This window comes from Antechinus flavipes, chromosome 2, assembly GCF_016432865.1.
Source record: "Antechinus flavipes isolate AdamAnt ecotype Samford, QLD, Australia chromosome 2, AdamAnt_v2, whole genome shotgun sequence".
In the NCBI taxonomy this organism is placed as follows: Eukaryota; Metazoa; Chordata; class Mammalia; order Dasyuromorphia; family Dasyuridae; genus Antechinus; species Antechinus flavipes.
In genome coordinates this window covers 665277513-665303771 of record NC_067399.1, presented here as the reverse complement: position 1 = coordinate 665303771, position 26259 = coordinate 665277513, and the positions used below count along the sequence as shown (strand labels likewise).

At 39.1% G+C, this 26259-nt stretch overlaps 1 protein-coding gene across 3 annotated transcripts in view; it reads right to left on the bottom strand.

Moving 5' to 3' along the window:
* The window catches only part of ANK3 (ankyrin 3), a 347827-nt gene that overhangs the window by 106461 nt on the left and 215107 nt on the right, over positions 1–26259 (bottom strand). For all 3 annotated transcript variants that reach the window (XM_051982618.1, XM_051982616.1, XM_051982617.1), the window contains exons 22-24: positions 23985–24080; positions 13939–14011; positions 13699–13761 (exon numbers count right to left, since the gene is read on the bottom strand). In XM_051982618.1, the coding sequence (XP_051838578.1) occupies positions 13699–13761; positions 13939–14011; positions 23985–24080 (232 nt within the window). The remainder of the gene's footprint in view (positions 1–13698; positions 13762–13938; positions 14012–23984; positions 24081–26259) is intronic.

The following is a 26259-nucleotide window of genomic DNA, read 5'->3' as shown; positions in this document are numbered from 1 at the left end:
ATTCAAAATGACTTCAAATGAAGTTTTCTTTTTGCTTTCTTGACCATTTGGAGCTGGAAAGGGGGTAAAGAATAAGGAAGGGGGATGCTGGGACTCATCATTCCTAACTCTATCCTTTGAAGTAGGTCATGTTGCAAGATCTTCCAGAAGCATCATTAAGATGTTTAAAGGCTTGCTATTGACTAAAGACCACGTGGCAAGTGGTGACTTTTGTCTGACAAAGGCTGTATCAAGGAAGCATTCCCTAAGCATCTTCCCAGGAATATTCCCTTCTTCCTCCAACGCAAGAGGCTTGAAAAGGAAGGAAGGAACTCGGAGGCAAGAAGTCGCAGAGCCAGCAAGGAGCATTGTGGTGATTTCCAAGGAGAAGGGAAGACTTTCTATGGAGCCTAGAACTTGCAATGACTCATGGGCCCTTAAAGGGGCTGGCCTATGAATGAATGTTTTTCAAGAGACAGGGATGGACTCTACATAAGGAATTTTGGGATCTCAGAATCATGAGGTTCGGCCCCGCCATTTTAGGAGTTAGGGCAAGGAATGTTTTTCATTCTATCTTTAAACCCCCCTCAAACTTGACATAGTGCTTGGCGCACAGTAGGTGCTTAATAAATAAATACCCATAGGACTGAAGTGGGCCAGCTATTTTCCAAACAGCTGAGTGGGTATTAAAATGCTAGCCTTGGCTGAGCCACAGTAATCATACACATCCAGTGCCCAGCCCCCAGGGAGCACTTTATAATGTCTGTTGATGGATGGGTGAATGGATAGATGGCTGCCTGAGCAGGGCAACAACAAGCCACTCGTAAGTGAATTAGAAATATTTCTTTTGGACATTTTGGAAAGTGCTAGAGAAGGAGAAGAGGAATGCTTTTACATCTCCCTCCCTTGTTTTATTATTTTTTTTGTCCTTCGGTCCGGTCCGAAGGCAGAGCTGTTTGCATTTTGATACCCTATCTTCTGGAGCATCCTGCCATCATCCTAATAACTGACATTTCGAGAGTGCTTTAGCTTACAACAAGCCCATGAGGTAGACAGTGCAAGCACATCATTTCCAGAACTGAGTTCTTCCAGGGTGAAAGGTCATACAGCACTAGAGCTATAAATTGGATCCGGGTCTTTGGGGTCGAAGACTCCTTTGAAGATGAACTTCTGACTCTTATTACCTCCTTGGGAAAGTTGATTCAATTCAACAAGCATTTATCAAGGACTCCTCTGTGCCAGGCGGTGTGTTAGGTGGCAGGGGAGAGCGAAATGCCCTGTCCTCCTTAAGCTTACGTTCTAGTGGGCTCAGAGGACACGTACCCAATCAAAATCAACTCAAAACAGAGACGATAATTTCTGGGGGCGAGAGGCCACGGTTCTAATGAAAAGGCAGTTTGCTAATGACAGAGCGGGGATTCTAAGGAGCGTGATGGAAGGGCAGGGAAGGGTGATTTTGGGACACTGGAGGAATGGGAATGAGGGAACAGGCAGGGGTAACTTACACTCAGCATCACAGGCATATTTTGGGGGCAAAATAGATAACATGGCAGTGCTTGATGGGCACAAAAACTTGTGGGCACTTTTATCTTCTGTTACTTGTGCAGGTGACAAACCCTCCATGCCCTAGAAGCTCCACTTCATGAATTTTTGTGGCCTTAAACATTCATCATCTGCTAGCCAACCACTGGGAATTAGCAAGGCTCATCCTTGAACAGTGAACACTGGATCCAGCTCGGGACCATATTCGTGGCCCTTCCAGCTGCCCAGGTGCTGCCAGAGCTCGGGCTTCATTGGTTTAAGGATTCAGGTTAGCTCTAGCACTCTCAGAGGCTCTTGGTTTTAACTCTGATCTCCTAATAAAAAATGATGCTATATCACAGAAGAGAATTTGGCAGTGATTCTGTTCTGGCTCTCTCATATAGAGATGAGGAAAGTGAGACCCACAGAGGGGAGTGGGCTGGCCCTAGGTGTCGTTATTGTTTAATCATTTCAATCATGTCTGACTCCTCATGACCCCATTTGGGGTTTTCTTGGCAGTGATACTGGAGTGGTTTTCCACTTCCTTTTTCAACTCAATTTACAGAGGAGGAAACTGAGAGAAACAGGGTTAAGTGACTTACTCAGGGTCACGCAGCTAGTAAGCGTCTGAGGCTAGAATTTAACTCATAGCCTCTTGACTCCAGGGCCCATGCTTCCATTTAGCTACTCTACAGTGAGAGAGAGTGGAATTTGAACTCAGACCTTCTAACTTTTAAGTCCTAAGTCCATTCTGTTACACCATGATGTCAGTCAGGCTTGCTTCCCCTTTCCCCCACAAGCAATAAATAGATACAGTTAGAGTTTAATAGACTCATCTCTTTTTATCTGTCTCTATATATAAAGATATAGAGACAGATAGAGATGAGTCTATTATATATATATAGAGACATAGATATATAGAGTATAATAGATTCATCTCTATCTATCTATATATGTAGATAGAGATGAGTCATATATGTAGACATAGATAAATAGAGAGTATAATATATATAATCTATATCTATATAGAGAGAGATGAGTCTATTATATATATAGACATAAATATATAGAGAGTATAATATTATAGAGAGAGATGAGTCTATTATATATATATAGACATAAATACATAGAGTATAATATATGTATCTATATATAGAGAGATGAGTCTATTATATATATAGACATAAATGTATAGAGTATAATATTATAGATAGAGATGAGTCTATTATATATATAGACATAGATATATAGAGTATAATATATGTATCTATATATAGAGAGATTAGTCTATTATATATATAGACATAAATATATAGAGTATAATATTATAGAGAGAGATGAGTCTATTATATATATAGACATAGATATATAGAGTATAATATATGTATCTATATATAGAGAGATGAGTCTATTATATATATAGACATAAATATATAGAGTATAATATTATAGAGAGAGATGAGTATTATATATATATAGACATAGATATATAGAGTATAATATATGTATCTATATATAGAAAGATGAGTCTATTATATATATGTAAACATAGATATAGAGTATAATATATATATCTATATAGATAGAGATGAGTCTATTATCTGTGAGCATATCTGCAGAGATCAAACATAAGCACGGTGTATAGAAAAAGCACTGGTCTTGACCTTAGTGAAGTCCTGGATTCCCATCTTTAACATTTACTAGTTATTAATGTTTATTAAGTGCCTATTGTATACCAGACATTGTCCCTGAGTGGGGAGGGAACAGAGGCGGTGCAATGCAAGGAAACTAAGATGAAATGAAAAATCCCCGCCCTCCAAAAGCTTAAAATCTGCCCTGAGGAGACAATCATTACACATCTAGATATGTATAAATTCGCTAAAAACAAAACTACTGGATTTCGGAGCGCACCCATTTGGAAATTCTCTCTGCTCATTAGGAGGGCAGCCCGTCCCTGCCGGGCCACCTTTGTGACTCTTGGCCGTGTTTAAATCCACCACAAAGGCCTACTTCGGTGCCTCTCTGGGGCCTGATGACCTCATGTTCTCAAAAGCAAACATTCTCTCTGATGGGCCTACCGTGCAAGAGAAGCTCTGAAAATGCTGCCAGCCCCAGGCTGAGGCCTGTGAAGAACTAAGCTGACTAAAAGTCTGGCCACGTGGTGAGAAACCCTTTTTGCCCACGGGAATGCATGGAATAAAGAAAAATAATAGAAAATAAAGAGTGATTTTGGTGGAGTCGAGAATAGTTAAGAGACTATTAATTGGGGCTTGGGAGATGTGAGCACAGATAAATTTCCTTCACCTTTCTGAGTCTCAGTTTGCTCATCCATAATGTAGGAATAATGATATCTCAGTGTTCATTATATATCATATAATGATAGAAAGACATCATTATTAAAGATAATGGTATCTTTAGTGTTTATTTTTCGGGATAAAAATCAGATGATGTATAGCAAGTATTTTGGAAACTTGAAAATGCTATGAGCATATCAGTCATTAGAATTGTTAATGTAACAGCAAGAGACCACACCGTGGGAAACCGGCCTCTGAGTGGAGAAGACCTTCACTGAGTGCCCCTAGTTTCCCTCTCCGAGTGCTAGGGGCGGGCGAGTCTCTAAGAAGCTCCCCCCGGGGGGTGGGCTGAGGCTGGCCCACAATGGCAGCCAGGTGGCTCCAACGATGACCTCACGGACTGAGCCAAAAATAGAAGGCCATAAACACTGTGGCCCATGTGGGTGGGGTAAAAGCCATTTTCTCAGTCCCCACGGGACGGGTGTGGTGAGCTCGTAGGGTCCAGGGACACGTTCTGTCCCAAGCAGCCCACACGCTCTGCCAGAGGTCCAGGACCATCCCTTCTCGCCATCTGTTGTCCTGGTCTGCCTCCTGCCTCTGAGGTGTCTCAGGGGGGCAGCCACAGGGAGCTCTGAAAGTCATGCTCCCCTTAACGCTGCCTAAACTTTGGGTATTACCCTACCGGTCCCACCGCATACCCTCCGCATACCCCAGGCATGTATACTGAACATGTACATCACACACACATACATACACGCCACACACATGTACCCCATGTGCATCCACAACCAAACACACATCACACAATACACATAGCTTATAACATACCACAAAATATACATACACCATACACATACATGTATATACTACACATGTAGAGACCACACACATTTTTATAAATATCAAATATATATGTGTGTGTATTTATACATATCACACAATATATCCGTATCCATATGTGTCATACATGCATGACATGTATACACATGTGTCATACACACGTGCAGTATAATATACCCCTGTGTGTACATACATACATGTACATAGACACCCCTCCTCTCCGCCCCCCAGCACCTCTTCCCTCCCCTGATTAATTACGTTAGCCTCTTTAGCCAGAGCAGTAGACCCATTCTAATCTTTGCTCTCAAGCCCTGCCCTGTTCTCTGGGGCTGGCCAGGCCGGCTGGCTTTTTAAAAACTCTATAGCGGGCCATGGCCACAAAATCCGGGCTAGAGTTTCTAAAGTCAGCAAGCATGACTCAGGTTGGGAGCACTTCCAGGCTCGGTGAAGAATAAAAACAGCCCTGCTGCTCTCCTTGTTGGGTCATAAACAACCCCCCCAAAAGTCTTTTCTAGGCTGATTGAATCTGATAGAATAAGGCATCCCTGGGACAGATGCCGACTTGCCAATATGCCTTAATTCTGACCCAGAAAGTGGCACTGGGTGCGGGGCAAAGGGACTTCCCATTTTAGTGGCCCTATTATTAGCGCAGCCTTCCCCATTCCCGCCCATCACTCAGCTCGTATTCCTTTGCGTATTTTTGGCATGTGTTTATTTCTGCACATGTCTCCTTTCCTGCCAGAAGGTGAGCTCCTTGAGGTACTGAATGTTTTGTTTTTGTCTCTGAATCCACGCTGACAGACATTTATTATGCGCCTCCTATGTACCGGGCTTCCGTGCAAGCCGGGTGCTGGGGGACCTCAGCGTGCCCAAGGGATTTTGAATGGTCGCCTGTTGAGAATCCCCAGCACCTGCAGAATTCCCGGCATATAACAAGCACTTAATAAATGCTCACAGATGACTGGTTGATGAACTGAAAGGAGCCCAAGTTAAAAGAAGCAAGCTCGTTACTTAGAACGTTCACATGATTTCAATCTAGGCCACTTGGGATTTATTTTAAAATGAAGGCCAGACAATGAATTAATTACCACCCCCAAATTGGCTGTATACTGTTAGTAACTCAAAACTTGGAGACTAACGTGAAGCTTTCCAGTTGGAAGGGGCACAGTGGCCGTCTGGTCTCCCCTTTACTTGCTCCCCTTGCTCTGTCCCCAACCTGCTCCAGTCAAAGCAGGGGTTTGGAACCTTTTTTTTTTTTTTAATATCATAGATCCCCTTCTCAGCAAAATGTTTCTAAATGCATAAAATACATAGGATTATAACGAAGGATACCAAAAGTTAGTGAAAATAAAGATGTAATTTAATATGTATTGGTCAACCTACCATCTGGGGGAGAGGGTGGGGGGAAGGAGGGAAAAAGTTGGAACAAAAGGATTTGCAGCTGTCAATGCTGAAAAATTACCTATGCATATATCTTGTAAATAAAAAGCTATAATTAAAAAAAAGGAAAAAAAAAGAAAATAAAGATGAAATTTTTTTCCCATCCAAGTTCATAGTTCTCTTGAAATTGAATTCATCCAAGGATGCCAGGTTGAGAAACCCTGATCTATATATTTCCTATCCATCTCAGCATGGTATATTGAAGAGCATTTGTGTTAGGACTTTGAGTTTGAATTCCAGGTTCAATACTTATTAGCCGTAGAACTCAATGGAAGAGTTACTCTCTCTATGTGGTAAGGTCCTCCAGGTCCCCCTGTTTGTGAATAATGTCATACTGATCCTATCAAGCCCCGGAACATTACAGGGATCCCTCGGTAAGAGCCATGATTGTACAAAAGAGATTGGTCTAACAAGTAATTCATGAAAAATTAAGAAGAAGAAAATGCCCGTTCTTTGTGGAATAAGACACGCACTTGGGTGCCTAATTAGTCCATCAGTTCCTCTCTCTTCTGGAGGCACTATAGGTACAGAATGAATTGGTCCCCAAATTAAACAGGATACAGAACAGTAGGTTGGATGGCCCTTGGGAAGTTATTCTGTATTTTTGATCATCTTATACTACTTACTAATGCAATGCACCATTGCACAAAAAAAATGTGTTCCCTTTGATGCCCTCATGACTCTTGAGTCTTGGAAGAATTATAAAAGAATCAGCTTTGCTAATGACACAAAGGAAAATGAAGAGATGCTTGAGAGGAACATGTAAGCTGAAGCAAATTTCAGGAATGACCTTTTTTGTTGTTGTTTCAAGAAATGGGGTAAACTATATCTGAACAATCAGAAATGATGTTCTGGTCACGTAGCGAGAGCAAGAGTTGAGTGGAGAGACACAACTCAAGTTCTATTCAGGTGCTCCAGAATGTAAAAAGAAAAGATCTAGAACAAGGTCTCAAGTACATTGGATAGATCTTATATGGAAGATTTGTGATAGAAAATAGATAATAATCACAAAAAATGAGAAAGCATGGGTCTGTTGAGATCAGTGTTGATGGAGGAAAAACTCATATGGATCATAGAGATCCATTGAAGAAAATCTGTACAGAGAAATCTCATTTTATTGTCTGATTATTTAACAGTGTTTAAGACCAATAATATAATAAGCATTTATTGAATACCTACTGTGTACAAGACTCTTTAATGCTGGGGATATATAGAAGATAACATGGACTTATTAACAAGGACAATGTTTTGTTCATCATTGGTTTAATGTGCTCATAAAGCACGCACACATTTGGCATCTCTAGTCATTAAATGTTTATTGGCAAGGATGTGGTCTTTTTTAAAATTTATTTTGGATCCTAATCTCTACTTACACACATATTTGAAACATCCTCACACAATAATCTCTCCCACTTTGGTGAGTTTGGAAAATAACATGGTGGCTGGAGATAACTAATCAAATGACTACTACCCACTTATATTAAATCATTAGCACAGTGCCCCAGCACATAGTAAACACTTAGTAAATACTTTATTCCTCCAATCATTCAGGCACAAATATGATCACTGAAGGCTTCCAGAAAACATTGCTGCCAGTGTTGAAGTCTTGGGCAAAAAACTCGAAGACCTTCAAACACAAGTGATTTTGTTTTTGTTTTTGTTTTTTCAATTGTTGATGTTAATTGAAGACTTCAAAAGAGATGGAAGGTTTGGAAAGTGGATAGCGGATTAAGAGGAAGGTGTTAAGGAATGGTATTTGAATATCTAAATCCTGATTTCAAAGATAGGAATGCTTTAAGTAAAAGATCATCTGTGCTAATTAATAAGTTAAAAACTATGCCACCAATCTTTTAATTATATTAATTATAGTATAGTATTTGCTTTTATATTTGCAATTTACATTTTGCAATTATAGTAATTGCTCCTAGCAGTAAGCTCAGTTTTGTAAAAATTGACATTATGTGAAATCTGAAACTCTTCTGCCTACAGTGACAGCTAGTTGAGTTAAGTAGGATTTGGCAGGAATGTTAAGAAATCTTGTCAGTAAGAGGTGATAAATGTGAAGGAGAGCTTGAGTGTCAAATAAAGTTTTATCTTTCAAAAAAAAACACAAACTAGGAATTCTGGGTATTTGATGAGGAATAGAGTTCACCTAACAAGAGCTGCCAAGAATGTATTTGTCTAGAGTCAAAAAGAGAACTTGAAACAAAATAGCTTTCAGCTGAAAAGGAAGGGGGATAGAAAAAATTGCCCACATGTCCAGCATGTTGGATATTGTAGAGAATAGCCCTGGACACCACCAGATTCACAGGAGACAAAATTGAAGGAAGGAGTTGAGTTAATTTTATGGTTTCAGAAATCTTTACACAGATGCATAAAGGATGACTTGAGAATCAAGGGATATTAGAGATCTTTGTTGCCATCATTCAGATTTGAGAGGATGACTTGTCTCACTGGTATGATAGCACCCGTGCTAGTCTTCAGAATAACTTTCTTTAAAGCCACACTGTGTCCTTCAGTTATGGGTGTGGCTTTACCCGTGTCCGTGGCTCTGTGATGTACTTGCACTTGCAATGGTGAGAAGGGTGAGGTGGACTAGGGAGTCCAGTGTGAATGACCCATCTGGGACTAAGAAATGAGAGTTATCCATATAACTAAACTGAACCAACTGGGGGGCACAAAGACCGCTTCCCAAAGTTGGTGATATTTCCCACACTGAACATGTGATATTACTTTCTCAAACTTTCATGTAAAGTACATATTGTTATTCTTGAAATCAGAATTGTCCTGGAAAACCTGTGTTTTCCAGGTCTGATCTTAAGGAGAAACAGCAGGTTCCCTGTCCAAAAATAACTCTCTCACCCATTTCAGGAACTGGAGACTCTTTTAGGTTAACAAATTCCATTTTCAGAAGACAACTGGAATGGGAGGTGAGGGGAGGAATGGGGTGGGTTTATCATTTGCATCTCAGCTATCAGTTGCTGTAATCAGATCCACATAAAGTGAAATCAGTCACAGTGAAAGGGAAATTAGAGTAAGCAGAGGGAAAGTGGGGAACGTGCCAGATTGGTCAGATTTCTTTTCTGTGACCCTCTTTTTGTGTGTTCCCCATGCCAGCCCCTCCTCTGTCTTTATTATGGACACACGTTTTGCTGGAAACTGTACCAATTCTCAGATCTGTCCACCTTTTCCTTCTTCACCTCTCCTTCACCCTATCCCACAATGGTCGTGGCCTCCAAAATCCCAATGTAGCCATCACAGTTTTACAAACATAAGATACTTTGTGCCTTGGGCACAATAAATCTGTGGCCCCTAATGTCCAACATATGCAGTCCCAAAATTGGGTGATAATATGGAATGAGTGAAAGAACCCTGGGATTTGGAATCAGAGTATACTGTGTTCTTTCAGAAGTTAGGGTTTAACAGAACAACCTCACTGAGCTTAAGATACTAACTCAGCTGAACTACATCCTTGGATATAGAAAGAACTGGTAAATGTGACTTCTAAAGCACTGTTGCATGATCTTTGCAAGATTGTGCAGATCAAGTACAGCGATGTCTGAATGAAAAAAAGACAATTATGGTTGTGATTTTCAAAAAGGAGGAGAGAATGTTACCTACAAACTATAGGCCAGAACCTGAATTTGATTTCTATCAAAGTTATAGAATGTTATTAAAAAGATGGCCAATGAAAATCTAGAAAAGGAAGCAGTGATCACAAGGAGCCAAGATGTTCTCAATAATAATATGTTGTGTCAAACTAACTGGATTTTTTTCTTTTCATTTTTCCCTTTTTTTGAAGGAGTTATGGGATAGGTAAAACAGGGGAATATTGGAGATAACATTTATTAAGTTTTTAGCAAAGTAGGATAAAGTTTCTCATAATATTCTTCTGGAAAGTTGGGAGAATTACGGATTACATGATAGAACATTTAGATAGGACTGGAACTGGTTGAATGGTAGAATTCAAAGTGTATTCATTAATAGTTCCTTGTCCTCTTGGAAGAAGCTATCTTTTCTCTCTGGTACCTCAATGACTTATGCCTTTAGACAAAATGTGGATGATTTAGTGGGTGTATTATAGGATAATTCTTGTTCAGATGAAGATCAGACTAAGATGACTCATGAATTCTCCCCTCCCCTCCAATTCTGAGATGAAACTTCTCTTTCCTATTGAGGTCAATAAAGTTTTTGAGGGAAAAAATTATGTCTAACATCGATACCATTTTGTCTCTATTACAGTTGACTTGCTGCATTTCTCATTATATCTCATTTATAGGGATTGAAATCTCGTGCCAAAGTCCAATCAGAATTTTGCTACCTGAAATAACATTTTCTTAAGAAATGAATCAAATTGTTGTTGTAGTTTTTAATTTATATAAGCCTTAGTTTCCTTATCAATGGAGGAAATGGACTATCATGTCCCTCCCAGTTCTAAAGTTCATACCTTTCTACCTGGAATGAAATGTTATTTGTTCACTCATGGATTTCTTTACTTTATATGTTTTATTGTTTTAAAGTGAAGACTAGAATGCCCAAACTTGACTGTAAATAAGAGATAGGAGAATGTATTTCCTTCCCTTCTTTCAAGAAGTAGCAGACTAAGATTGTGGCACATTGAACATATTATTTGATTCAACTTGATTAAGTTTGCTGAATGGCTTTTTCTGTTTGTTTTTTTCATTCTTTCTCTTTTATAAAGGATAATGGTTCTCTAGGTAGTAAAGAAGAAATATTGAGAGATGAAGAAGAAGTAAAGGCAAGAAATATCAATAATATTTTTAAAAGGACAGATTAAAATTATATTTTGCTCAAATTAGTCACCAGACTCAGATTTCAAGTTAATATTTATCTGTTTACTAATTCTATGATCTAGAGTTTCCTCCCCTTTATAGGACATTAAAAAATGGCTAATTTCCCCACCAACCTGAAATGCCTCTTATTGGTAATGATAATAACAGGGACATTTGTGAAATATTTTAGGGTTTATACACATGCCAGTAGGCTAATCCCTTACCAGCTCTGATGAAAATCCTCTCAATGTATTCATGCCTTCTTGGAAACCAATATTTGCACCCATTCCACTAGGGAGTGCTAGGATGTTCACTTCAGTTTTGATAAGGATCCACTAGGGATCTGAACTTTCTGGGCTTTTGTAGCATCTGATTTAATGGAATCACCACAGGTATATAACTTGGGCCCCTCAAAGGGGGCCACTACACCAAATGAATGAGAAAACAAAAGGAACCATGAGAATTATGAGGTTCTGTTGATACTTAAATATTCAAAGTGATTTGTTTGGGAGTTTGGATTGTTGTAAAATTACCGACTCCTAAAATCTAGAACCAGAAGCAGCTTGATTCTGGCTGTTTGAGGATTTCTTTATGAAACAAGAACTATAGTTTACAGACTGGGATGGGGACACTCGAAAGACAGATTGTAATATGCTGGCCAGATGGCTTCAACTTCACGATTTGCAAGTGAGTAAAAGACAACTATTTCTAACTCAGAAGTTAAATGGATTATATTTTCAGTGAGAAGAGTAAGTAGAAAAGAAGAAATACTAGCCCTGGAGTCAGAGATCTCAGTTCAAAACTCACCGTGGACACTTAATATCTGATCTCACGTAAATCACTTAATATCCCTTGGCCTCAGTTTCCTTGTCCATAAAATGAGTGGGCTGGACCACATATCATTGGAGATCCTTTTCAGCTCTAGTCTTAGGAGCCTAGGGCCTCAAACAGAGTAGGGGAAAGGGCACTTGATACAGAGATCTGGTTCTGCCATTTAGTGGCAGGGGCAGTGACCTTTAGCAACTCACTTAGTCTCCTTGTCCCTCAGTTTCCTTATCTGGAAAATGCAGCTAAGCATACTTGTACTGACTCACAAAGTTATTATTATCTAAGACAATAAAATACTTTATAAACACCACATACAATGATTTTGAAGAGTCCTTTGCTAAGAAATTTAAAATATCCCTTTGGAGCGCAATCATTTTTTTTTTACTCCAACATGCAGGTTTACAGGTCGTTCCTATGTCCATTCAAACAGAACATCTCATCATTGTAGAAGCTGCAATATATTGCTTCAAGCGGTAGTAAATTTCTAGGCCTTTGATATCATGTTATATTTCAAAAGATCTTGAGAGAAGAGTCACTGTCGATATAACTGTCGATATACCTATTATGTATATACACCACACACTTAGATACACGTTGTCCTTCATTTGTCTTTGACACATTGAAATAAAAATCTACCATACTGATGACGATACTGGGATGAGTAAAATCTAGGGGAGCTGGAAAAGTCTTTAAAATATAACATGATGGAACAAAGTCTTGTTCTCAAAAATCAAAAGGATAAGAGTGTGTGTGATTCATTTGGGGGCAGGATATATGGCAGAAATTGCAGGACAAAATACATCAGGGAAGGCCTTTTAGCATTACTTAGAGCAGCCTTCAGAGAGGACTCAGATTCTCCCCAGGACCCAAACAACTCTCTGGTGGCCAAGCTCTCCCAGGCATCCAGGGCACCCGACAATGCATTTAGAACATGCATTGACTTGGGTACCATGAAAGATGGAGCCCGCTGATATGGGAGTGGACACATTTTTTCATTTTCCCATTAAATATAAACAGATTAAAGGAGCATCAAACACTGAACCACTGAGGATTAGATAAAAACATTCAAAAGACAAGAAACACTAGGACTGATCCAAAAGTAAATACCATACAGAGAGAAAAAAATCTTAACAAAGGGTGGCGGAGACAAGATAGACTCTAGCTGTTGAGAGGTATAAAGTTACCAGGTTAAAAGAAGATGTGTTATACATTTTTCCACGATCGATATAGTTTAGCATTTTAGTGCAACGTCAACCTGCGCTTGTTATTTTAATTTTTGTGGTCAGCAGTGAGATACATAAGCTTTGGAGTTTACCTTAAAAATGTGCTTCAGTATTTTCTTCCCCCTTTATTACCTTGTCATACGCTTGGTCTCTAATTCAGGTTAAAAGACAACAGCTCCTCTTAAATATAATACATTAGCAAACGAATGATTTATTTGTTGATCACTTGTGCAAAATCATGATTTTAAAAACTGCATTTCATAATTTAAATATTTGTTCATTAATGATTGCAAAAGGGACTTTCAAATTTTTTTGGGTTAAGATTCATAATTAGTTCAAATCAGATCTTCCAGAGCCCTCTTTACTGCTATGGAATAAATCAAAATGAGAAACAGAAACCCCTTCTCCTATCCCCCATCCCCAGCTATTTGTTTATTTTTTCCCCTTTGTTTGATTTTTAAATAAAAAGAAAACATTACTGTTCTGCTTCAAGCAGAGGGAATGGCAAGAATCCCCTCAGGAAATCAATTCTCATTAGAGGTGACAAAAGAAATTTAAGGGACATTTGATCCAAAGGCAGTGGGAGGAGGGAGGAAGAGCAGAGGAAGGGAGCTTGTTAGCATTATCAAATGCATTCTAGGGATGATGCATAAATTAATGCTACCAAGAGCATTAGAAAAAGTTAGTTTAGAGAGGGTGTTAAAATTTAAAGGCAAGAAAGAAAAGGAAAAAAAGGTGGGTGCTTAAATCCCACGAGGATAAAAAAAATTGCACAAATACCTTCTTCAACATCTGATATATACTCGCCATCACTGAGCATTTCAGGGGTATTGGCTTTATGAACTGCATGATTTAAGTAAACAAGATAAGAATCTGAAAAATGGCCACTTTGGATAGATCAACAACATATTTCAAATTTATCACAAGTAATTTTTTTTCTTTTGCAAAGAAGTTAATCCGACAAACAAGGTGTGGTAAGTAAAGCTTTTGTAAAGGATTAGATTGGCTTTTCTTCCATACCTTCATCATCCGACATATCGAGAACTTCATTCATCGTTTCTGGGACGTTCATTTTGTGCTTCTCCGTGACCGTCTATCAGAGAGAGGGGAAGAAAAAAAACCAGTCACCTTCCTGGTGGTCACATCAGAAATCTCCCCGAGGACATCCATTGCTGTATAAATGTGTCAAAGGCTGGCTAATGACTCAACATCATTTTTATATGGATGGGCAAGGAGGTGATGGATTTTCATTTGGCCACAGAGTCACAGTGAGAACTAGAAATGTGCTTGATTTTAGCAAACTGGAGATAATCAAAAGTTATCTCTTGAGAACAGGTTAGTGGCTTTGTGGGCTTGGGATACAGAATTTGTAGGGAAAGGAAAAAGGAAAGAGTTTGCTTATTGAGTCATTCCAAAGACTCAGTAGACTCCAGAAGTTTTTAACTTGGGATCTGTGAACTTGTTTTTAAATATATTTATTATATCATACACATGTACACATATGTAAAGATATTTGAATATATGTTTATGTGTCTGTATACATGTATATATATGCATACAGAAGTAGACAATTTTATTTCAATAATTATTTTCCTTTGTGATCCTATGTATTTAAAAACATTCTGAGGAGTCCTCAGCTTTACCAGATAGATTGCCAAAGTGGTCCATGACTCAAAAAGGTTACAAAAGCCTTTCCTGAAAGAAAGATAATTAAAAAGATGGAATTTTGCTTATACTATGTCATGCTTGCAGTTGCTGGCTTCTGGCAGACCAATAGTCTTTATTTAAGATATTAAATTAGGCACTAGGTAGGCAAAAGAACCTTTGGGGTCATTTTTTCTTGTCTATATGCATAATTAATTAGAGTTAAGTAAATGCCATATATTTAAACAATGGTACAACAATCATTCATTAAGTCCCCACTTAATGTGCCAGGAACTGTCCTAGGTGCTGGGGACTGCAAATACAAAAATGAACTTTCCCTACCCTCAGGGTGCTTACATTCTCCCAGGGAGGAGTGAATTAAGAGTTATATTATACATGCTATGTTCACTTCTTTTTTTCTATTTTTTCCCCTCTCCATAATTTTTCCCTTTTGTTCTGATTTTTCTCTCCCAACATGATTCAAAAACTGTGTATTAAAAATATAGTATCTTAAAAAAAGAGTTACATTTGTAAGACTCAGAAAGACCTGAATTCAAATCCTGCCTCTGATATTTTCCATCTATGTGAACATTATCAAGTGACTTAATTTATCTCACTTTCCCTTCCTATAAAATGATGAAAATGATGCCTGTGGTGTCTCTCTCCACAGAGTTGGTATGAGACTTAAGTGAGATATTTTAGATAAATTACATAAAAATCAAGTTTTATATAGACATGTAATTTCTGCTTGCAGTTTTCAATTCAATTCAACAAAGTGCTTTGTATAAAGATTATATCCTTAAGGAATATGATCTCTGACCTCATCAATCAGCTGATCAATCACCTTTATTAAGCACCTGTTATATGCCAGTCACTCATAGAACCGAAAGGCTAAGAAAAGGAGATGAGACATCTATATAAATGATGATGACAGTTAGAATCTGATAAATGCATAGAAGTCTAGCACAGGGGCAGGGTTATCTCTGCTCTAGGGTCCTCTTCTGGACCACGCCTCTCTTTCTACCTACAGCTAAGGTAACAAACATTTTTCCTGGATCCCCGAACCCTCTGAAATAAAATCCAGAGAAAATGCCATGGGGGAACCAGATGACTTAGTAAGTGCTAGTGACCTCCCCTCAGCACTATGTTTCTACTATGAAAGGAGATGAATCACATCACCTCAGAAGGTCAGCAGCATCCGAGTGAATTTGCCGTCACTGCCAGAACTATTATTTTAATGACTTCACTTTTCATTATACAAATTGGGCTCCTTTTTAAAATACCCAGACATCGAGGAACTAAATGGCTCTAGATAAGGAGAGTCCATATTAAAACAAATAACCTGGGACTAGTTGTGAAATACAAGGGGCTGGGACAACTTTATTCCTCAGAATAACGGACACAAGTACAAATAGTGCAATCATCATAAGGTATCATTTGATGCCTCTGTTAGCCAGTGATTCCGGAACCATGGGTATCTTTGTCAGGTGAAGCAGACAGGAAACACAGCGCGGGCTGTGGATCTTTTACTATGAAAACCATTGATTCTCAAGTAAATTCCAGAGTACAGTCTGATTTGCCAAAAGAGCCTTCCTTTTGACAGCTGCCCACCAAATTTCATAACAGCAGAAAAGGATTTTTTTCCCCTGATTCCTGCTATCATATTCCACTAATTGGCACACCTTTGTATTTATTAATTCTCTACTCCTACTGTACATATTGCAAGCGTACTTGCTGTCTCCTTCATTAATTAGAATGTAAGCTCATTACAAGTAGACATTGCTTCGTTCTTCGGTCTTCCTGACACCTAGCACCATTCCTGGCACCTAGTAGGTGCTTTTAGATTGATTTTGTTGATAGAAGCTCCATGAGAGGAGGATTGCCTTTTTTTAAATCCCCAGTGTCTCGGACATAAATGCTTAATAGATGCTTGTTGATTGTTTAGGTTCCTGAGAAAACTCTTGAGTTTGACAAGTCTTTGTAGAGGAGAAGCTTTGGAAAGGACCCATTTAAAGGTCAATTTCTGCACTGATGAGGCAGCTGAGCTGTGTTCCTCCCAGTTATGATACAACCCTTCAGGCTGACCCCGGCCTTGTTGGGAACTTTGTAAAAAGGGAAAGAAGGCAAAATATAGAGTTGATGAGGAGACATATCAAGTTGAAATGTATGAACAAGTAAGGTTAAGTTCTAGTCTGCCACTGATTGGGTGATATGAGCAAGTCTGATCCATCTTTGACATGGCAGCCTCCCGGCCACCTGAAAACAACTCTTGTGATTCCTTCCTCCCCAACCCTCACCCTGAATATTTTCTTTTCTAGGATAATCATCCTCAGTTTTTTCAGTCAATTCTTACATGAAAGAGACTTGAGATCCTTCACTTTCCTGCTGATCTCTTCAAGGCAACTTTCAGAAGCTCTCACTTTGCAGAGATTGCCACCAAATCGAAACATCTCGAGCTCCAGCTCTACTTTCAATTGCCCGATAGATCTCTTTACCTCAGATGTTCACTAGGGTCAGGGATTAGACTTGGGTGCTTTAAGTGGCAGAGGGGATTTCCAGGTGAAGATACTTATTCTACCAAGGCATAGGATACTCCTAACTGCCTTTAAACCTATCTCCTTTAGGATACCCATCCAACTGTTAGTTCCCTCTTCCCCTTCTCTCAAATAACTTCAAGTATATTTGCATACATCCTGTATTAAGTGTGAATATGTTATATCCCCCGGTATAATGTAAGCTTCTCATGAATGGACGGGCTGTTTTTTTCTTTGTTAAAGTCTTTATATGCACAGTGCCAGGATATATCATGATAATTATAGATGATTGATTAATTCATGATGATACTTTAGCTCTAGGAGTTGCTGATGTATTCCTTCTGTTAATAGTGAATGTGTTTGTATTGGGTTTACATCCTTTGCCCAAGCAGGGACTCTTAACTTTCCTTGGTCATAGATCACTTTGGCATCTGGAGGAGTATATAGACTTTTTTTTTTTTTTTTGGCTGAGGCAATTGCGGTTAAGTGACTTGCCCAGGATCACACAGCCAGGACGTGTTACGTGTCTGAGACCAGATCTGAACTCAGGTCCTCCTGACTTCAGGACTGGGGCTCCAATGCAACAGTATATGGATTGTTTCTCAGAATAATATTTGTTGCCTACATTCATAATTAAAGGAAATTCCAAATCCAATTAATTAAGAAATGATTAGTAAATAAAGATGGATTTTTTTTCCTATTCAGGTTCCCCAAACATCTGTCTGTGGACAAGGGTCCATTGTTCGTTAAGATCCCCTGCTCTAAACTAAAGCAAAAGGCGTCCTGGGCAGTGATGGCCCTTTCTGTATTCAAATGTCAAATCTCATCTTCTCAGAACATCAGCAGTTCAACAGAAACTGGTCTAGAAAATTGGTTAGAAAAAAAAATCCATTCATTTCTCTTGATGTCTGAGAATGAAGAGGTCCAGCTACTGTGTACACTGTACATACTTTTCATCAGGGGGCCTGAATCAGGCAGACCTTTCTTTCTTTCCTGTGGCTTTTGTGGCAAATCTGCACTTCCTTCCCATGGCATTGGCTTATGGACATCGATGAAACATTAGGGAACTTTGTTAGAGGTAACGAGCCTCAGGATGAATCACTAAAAGGCAGTCTTTAGTAGGACGAATGATGTCCTTGGGATCTGATTTTATTTCTTTGATGATTCAATTCTCTCTGCCATATTTAAATAGGAGCCACGCAATGTCCAGATTAATATACTTTAGTTCTCCATCATTTTTGAAGAGTTTACAAATTTTTGTTATTTAAATTCCATATTCTCTGGCCTCCTAAAAATGCCACATGGAACAACTTCTTTCAAATGGCAGTGAATTCAAATTACTTTGAGAATTTTTATATCTTTCCGTGAGGGAGAGAGAGATATCCTAAGAAATCACAGATGTGGGGACGGGAGGCGTTGAAAATTCATGTCTAATTATTGGCATTTATAATGGGGCTTTACATTTTGCAAAACATGTTGCATATATCAGTGGCCAGTAGAAGAAATATTGAGTCAGAAAACCCAGCTTTCCATCCTTCCTCTGACTGGATAATTTGCTTTCCTTTCCTTGAACCTCAATTTCCTCACCTGTCAAATGAGGGACTGGACCAAAAAAAACTAGTCTCTGAGGTCTCAGTTCAATATCCATGTCCTGTGATGAGTTAAACCCTCACAACCACCCCAGGTGTGAGCTTGAAGATATCTTAGAGAATATTTTTGCCCAACTTTCTCATTTTACAGTTAAGAAACTTAATAATCATCCAGGGGCAAGTGATTTATCTAAGGACACACTCATCTTAACAGATGAAGAAATTGAGCTGAGAAAAATTGTTAGTCACTCATGACCACATGGTTAATGGGTATTAGAAAGGGGATTTAAACCCAAGTTGGACTTGAAGTCCACCTGGTCACCTGCTAATACCAAATAAACTTTAACTAAATAAGTTTTTTAATACCAAATAGACTTTAACCAAATAAACTCTTTAATACCAAATAAATTTCTATGAGAAGTAGCATAGGCTAATAGAATGTCTAAAAACAGGATTATATATGCCAATTTCTCTCCAAAATTTCAAAATGTTAGTTAAATAGAGATGATAAGTAACATTTATTTTTAAAAACATTTTCAAAATATTTTTATTTTCCTCAGTTACATGTAAAATATTTTTTTACATTTGTTTTTAAAACTTTGAGTTCCAGATTCTCTTCCTTCCTCCCCCTCTCATTGAGAAGATACACGTGAAGTTGTGCAAAAAATTTTCATAAAAATAAATAAAATAAATAAAAAAGTTTCAAAAAGTACACTTCAGTCTGTATTCAGACATAATCAGTTCTATCTCTGGGTATGTATAGTAGTTTTCCCATAAGTCTTTCAGAATAATTTTGGATCATTGTATCACCGAGAATGCAAAAATCACTTACAGCCGATCATCCCATGACTTTTGGATCATTTACTTTTGCTATACATTCTTTATCAAGGACACATTGGATAGAACTTTCCACTGGAGCCAGGAAAACCTAAGTTAACTTCTCTACTCTTATTGTGTGATCCTGGCTAAGTCACTTTGTCTCAGTTTCCTTGTTCCTAAGGCTTTTGTAAACTCTGAACGTTAAGATCTGTAAAGTGTTTTGCAAACCTTCAAGTGGTTTAAAAATGTTAGCCCCCATTATTATATATTTATAGATTAGCAATGTGACTTGCAATTCTGGTAGACTTGGGATAGAAAATGTCATCGACATCCAGAGAAAAAACTATGGAGACTGAATATGTAAAGATTAAGGCCATTGGAAACTCTGAATGTTAAGATCTGTAAAATGTTTTGCAAACCTTCAGGTGATTTAAAAATATTAGCCACTACTATCATATATTTATAGATCAGAAATGGATCTTGCAATTCCAATAGACTTGGGATGGAAAATTCCATCCACAACCAGAAAAAAACCCATGAAGACTGAATGCAGATTGAAACATACTATTTTTACTTTTTTTTCTTATGGTTTTTTCTTTTGTTCTGATTTTTCTTTCCTAACTTGACTAATATGGAAATATGTTTAAAACGATCGTATCTGTATAACCAGTATCAGATTGCTTGTGTCTTGGGGAAAGAAGGAAGAAAAGAAAATTTGGAACTCAAAATATTACAAAAATGGATGTTGAAAACTATCTTTACATGTACTGGAAAAAATGAAATACTATTAAGAGATTAAAAAAAAATGTGTCTTGGACCCAGCCCTTCTCCCTTTAGCCTAGTATCCTTTCAGCAGACCATATAAATCTATTCCACCCAGTCATTGCGTCATAACGAGCAGCCCAGGGCTCTCACGTGGTACCGGCCTCGGCCACCTGTCCAGAGACAATAGCTACCCTTTGGTATTTGGTGACTCAGCGCTGGAGTCAGTCTTTCCAGAAAGCCAGAGCAGTTTAAAAAGACTTTAAACCTTTGACCATGTCCTTTTCTCCGGGGCGCTCTTTTGGCAAGAAGAGATGGTTAATGAGTGCTGATGACATGGAAAGATACTTGGATGTGAGGGTGGGAGGCTGGCTTGTTCCCTTATGGAACTTCTAGCTAGAACCTTGCAGAAATATTGATACAGAGGAGAGGGCCTTTAAAAAATACAGCAATCGTGTGTGTGTGTGTGTGTGTGTGTGTGTGTGTGTGTGTGTGTGTATTTCTCTCTCTTTCCCCTCTCTTCTCTGTCTCTGTCTACAACTAGGAAGAGCTTAATAAATGCTTATTGGGAGATTGGGTGGAAAGAAGGGGGCAGGAGAGGGATGAGCATTTATTTCTGCTAATTGTAGTATTGCACTAAGTAATTTTGTAAATATCATTTCTTTTGATCCTCACAACAACCCTAAGAAGGTAATACTATTATTATCTCCATTTTACAGTTGAAGAAACTGAGGTAAAAAGGGTGAAGTGACTTGCCCAAGACCACACAGCTAATTCTAAGGCTTGAGTCAAACTCAGGAATTCTTGAGTCCAGGCCCAGCATTGTGTGTGCTTTGGTGCCGCCAACTGCCTCCCTTATTCCACCTTTGGGAATATGAGGGAAGTATGAAGGAAGCAGATGCATTTAGTATCTTTGTGAATTTGTTCTCTTTGTTTCTTTCATTTTAGTTTTTTAGTCTTTTGACCAAATCTGTGATTTCTTCGTTAGGGAACTGATGGTAAGAAACTCAGACAATAAGGATTTATTGAGCTCTTACTATTTGTAAGGTACTGCACAGGGGATGCTAAGAACTACCCCCCCCCAATCAAAACTCAGTGGTCCCTTCCTCAAGGGGATTCACATTTTATTGGTGGAGATAACATGTAAGTAACTATACATATCAGACAAATATAATGAACAGGGAAAGATCTCCTTTGGATGGTAAGTCTTAAAGGACTCCAGGGAAGCCAGAAAGCAGAGGGAGAACAGATAGGAGGACACAATTCTACAAGGGACAAATTTGGGAGGAGGAGTCTGGGGGAGCAAGGTTTCCGTCTCTAGATGCAGGGGTGGTGATGGGGTGGGAAACAAACCCACAGGATACTTCTTAACAATGAGAACTAGCCAGTGGAAGAATAGGAACTCTGGGGGCAGGTCACAAAAAGGATTTAAAAGCAAAACAGAGGGTGTTTGGTCTTGGAGGTAACAGGAAGTCAAGGAAGTTTGCACTGGTATGTTGGGGATGGCCGTCTCATCTCACAGAGTGATAGTTAAATTTCAAATATGAGCATTTACACCTTGGAAAATGGCAAACACTACAAATCATTGCCTTCTTGATTGGCTATACTTAAGAAAATGATGAAGAAAAGATTATTAATGCAAATTAAATTTTAAATAGGGTTTTGTTTTTTTTGGCACACCTTTAAGAGAGGGTGTTTTGGGGTGGGGGAAGGTGACATGACAGGGGAAGGAAGGGTAATGCTCTCTATCCATGCCAGGCTGTACCCGCTCTGTGACCCAGAATCTCAGATCACTGGCTGTGATGACTCTCGGGAGCACAGAGTTGGTCTATGTCAGAGGCAGAGCTTGAATCCACATCTCTCTGACTCAGAAGCTAGCTCTCTGTTCTATACATCATTCTGCTTATCTCTATAAACTCAGAAATGTGTATTCAGATAGATATCTAATAATCACTACATATATATATAGTATATAGGTGTGTATGCATATATAAATGTGTGCGTATGTATGTTTATTTAACCTTTGTTTAGTCACGTCTGAGCCTTTGTGACCCCATTATGGTGTTTTCTTAGTAGAGACACTGGAATGGTTTGCTATTTCTTTCTCCAGTTCATTTTCCAGATGAGGAAACTGAGGCAAACAGAGTTGAGTGCCTTGCTTAGGGTCACACAACTAGTAACCACCTGAAGCTGGATTTGAACTCACGAAAATGATTCTTTCTGACTCTGGCTCAGCACTCTATCCACTATGGCGCCCCCTAGCTGCCTAATAACATGTGTTGACACACATATACACATGGAACTATACATATAGTTTAAATACATATATACATACATTTACATACCTACATTATCCATACATTTAAATGCATAAATGTTTATTGAACTGGATACCAGGTTACTGAAAGCAAAGCTTCTTAAACTTTTTCCACTTGTGAATCCTTTCCACCTGAGACATTTTGATGTGACTACTGGTCTATAGATACAGAAAATAGGTGTGCAAATCAAGCACTTACTGTTGATAAACATAATTTTGCTATCCCCACATTAGTTATGAGACCCTGTATGAGGTTGTGAGCCCCTAATTCAAGTCGTTTGGATTTAAAGAACAATAATGAAGATCAGCCAATCTGTGACAGTATCTCATTTCTTAGTCATGAGAGGAGGGACAGCACTCATCCTCTGGGATGGTTCCCTTCCAAGCCCTTGCACACTTTTCATTGGATATTCATGCTGGTGCTTATCCCTGGGAGCCGCCATGACAGAGCTCTATCTCTGGAGACACTTAATGAGTATTTGCTGGATTTGAATTAAAGCTCTGATGAGTAAAATTCTAGAGAGATCAGGGAGCCAGCTGGCTAGGTTCAAAGGACCGGCTGTCTCCCGGAAGATGCAAGGTCACTGGCTTTCTCCTTTCAGCCCAAAGGGCCATGGGGAAGAGGTGGCCAGAGGCAGACTCAGATCTGATTTAAGGGGAAATAAACCCACAGGACACTTCTTAACAATGAGAACTAGCCAGGCCTTAGGGGAGATGGATGGATGGCACAGGGGATAGAACATTGATTATAGGCTTAGAGAACATGGTACAAATTTTGCTTCTGAAGGTTAGTTCTTTTGGGGTCTAAATCCTTGATCTTCCAGCAAGTAAGGAGTGTGTTCTCCATCTTAAAATCAAGAAGAAATGACCACCTGGTAGGTAGGTTGTCGGAGGGAGCCAGTACTTAGAATAGTGGGTGCCTGAAAAATAGTAGGTGCTTAATAAATGTTTATTTATTATAATATTATGAGTGGGGATAGGGAGTCTCTTAGGTCCCCTTTAACCCTGAGTTTTTGTGATATTGTGAGCTTTGTATAAGATTTCAATTTTCTAGAGGTTGGATAGGGTAGCTGGGTGCTCAGTGGAGCGAGAACCAGACTCATCTACCTGAGATCAATCTAGCCTCAGACACTAGTTGTGTGATTCTGGGCAGATCATTTAAGTTTGTTGCCTTGGTTTCCTCATTGTAAAATGAGCTGGAGAAGAAAATGCCAAAGCACTCTGGTATCCTTGTCAAAAAACAAAACCCCAATGGAGTCATGGAGAGCGGAACATGAAAATGATTGAATGGCCAAAAAATGTGGATGACAAGTCAAAGGTCTATTTCATGAGGATTTTGGAAGATGAGACATCAGTCAATGAGTTCTGAGGGTAGCGTTAGGAGAACAGTAGGATACTTACAATTGTGGTCATGGTCTCTTCCGTCACTACCTTTAAGGTGTCGACCACGGAGATGTAGCCAAGCCTCTTAGCAATGGCCAGGGCCGTGTTGCCATTCTAGCGAGAGAAACACATCAAGAAGGTGTTAGAGAAGAAGCCCAACTTCATTTCACCAAAGCTAACTTTAGCTGCATAAGGCAGGATGCTAGCAGACCCATGAAGAAATGGTCCTGGCTTCAAGTCAGAAGACCAGGTTCCAGGATGCTTCAGTTACTGACTCTGTGACTGTGGTCACTGCTGGACTTTAGTTTCCTTCTTTGTAAAAAGGGGATGATAAAGCTGTGTGACCCTGGGCAAGTCACTTAACCCCAATTGCCTCAGTAAAAAAAAAAAAAAAAGGAGGGGGATGATAATAAGAATTATATTACCTAGCTCATATACTACATAGCTATAAGCCAATAATTATGTTATTATTGCTCATAGTAGGTAGTCAGTCTCGGAGGCAGGAAGTGTGGGTTCAAGTCTTGTCTGCTACATCCTAACTGAGTGACTCTAGACAAGTCATTTAACTTTGCAGTGCCCCCAGTTCACTCTCAAAGCTGAAGAGAAGGTGCCAACTCAAATGGGTGGATCTCTATCAATGAAATCGCAGATCTCATCTTAAAAAAATTCAGTAAAATTTTTCCTTATAATTATTATATCATCTTGTTAAAATTATTATTGTAAATGTGGAATAAATCACATTTCCACAGAACTTTAAGCTTTAGTTTCCTCTTAACTCTGTGAGGCAGATGATGCATTAATAGTAATGCTAGCTAGCAATTATTTAATGCTTTAATATCTGTAAAGGACTCTTCGAGGATTATTTGTTTTATACCAACAACCACCTCAGAAGGTAGGGGCTATTATTATTTTCATTTTCCAGATAAGGAAATCGAGGTTGAAATGATAATGTGATTTGTTTTAGTGTTATAGTACTAGGAAGCTTCCAAGATAACATTTGAACTCCTCTCCTGACTCCCGGTCTAGCACCCTCTCTATCTGCTGTACCACTGTCCTACCTCCCTAATGCAAGCAATGCCATTACTCTTAATTTACCGATGAAGAAATTGGAGTTCACAAACTTATCCAAAGTCACACAGTTGATGAGCTTCGGTTGGAACCAGGATTCAAACTCCTTCTCAACCCAAAGATCATTTTTTGTCGCCCATTAGACACTTTTCGAGAGCCAGAATTGCTTTTGTTCTTTCTTTGCATCTGCACTTACACAAGGATGGGCACATAGTGGGCACTGGAGACGTGCTTATGGGCTGTCTGATCAAGACAATTGCATCATATATCCCACAAGGCAGGATTAGTATTGTCACTGCTATAAAATACATACAGTGAATGATTCTCACTCTTTTAGCTGCTCTCAGGGCAATGGTTCCAAAACACAAAGGGAGAATTCTTCCTGAAAGAGCACTTGAGCAGGATGTTAGGATCCTTTCACTGGGATAGCCTGTTATGGATTTATGTTTTGCTTATTACTGTGTTTTTATATATTTGCTTCAGACAGATTGTACCTGCTCAAAAGACACCCAGTGTGAGTTGAAATATTACTATGAGACTAATGGGTGAAAATGTATCTTTTTCTTCCAGTCTTCTACCTACCCAATTCCTTCCCCCCTTCTGTGGTACTTGTCACAGCAGTCTGTAGCAGGATTTAAAACAGGCCCGGACAGCTGGACGGGAAACCCGCAGACTTGACAGTCTACGTGAGCCTTCCACTAAAACAAGAACACTTGTTCTCTCTCTCACACAGACATACATGTTCTACTAGTTGGTCATTCAATCAGGTGTTTTTAGAGTTCAGGGATCTGATTTCTCTCTTTTCCTCTCTCGCTCCTTTCCTCCCTTTCTTCCTGCTTCCCTCCCCCCCTTCCATCCCTACCCCCCTTCTTTCTCTCTCCTCTCATTTTCTCTTTCTTCTCTCTCTCCCTCTTTCTTTTTTCTTTCTTCTCTCTCTTCCCTTTCTTCTCTCTCTCCTCTCTCTCTTTCTGCCTCCCCTTCCCCCCCTCTGTTTCTCCCGCTCCCTCTCTTCCCTTCTTTCTCTCCTTCTCTGCCTCCTTCTTCCCCTCCCTCTCCTCCTTTTCCCTCCCCCTTTCCATCTCTATTTCTCCATCTCCATCTTTCTCTCTCCTCTCTTCTCTTCTTCTCTCTATATATGGATAAGTATGGATAAATACACATATACATACCTACATATATACTCCCCCCCCCATACACACACAAATGAGACTGATGCCTGAGCATC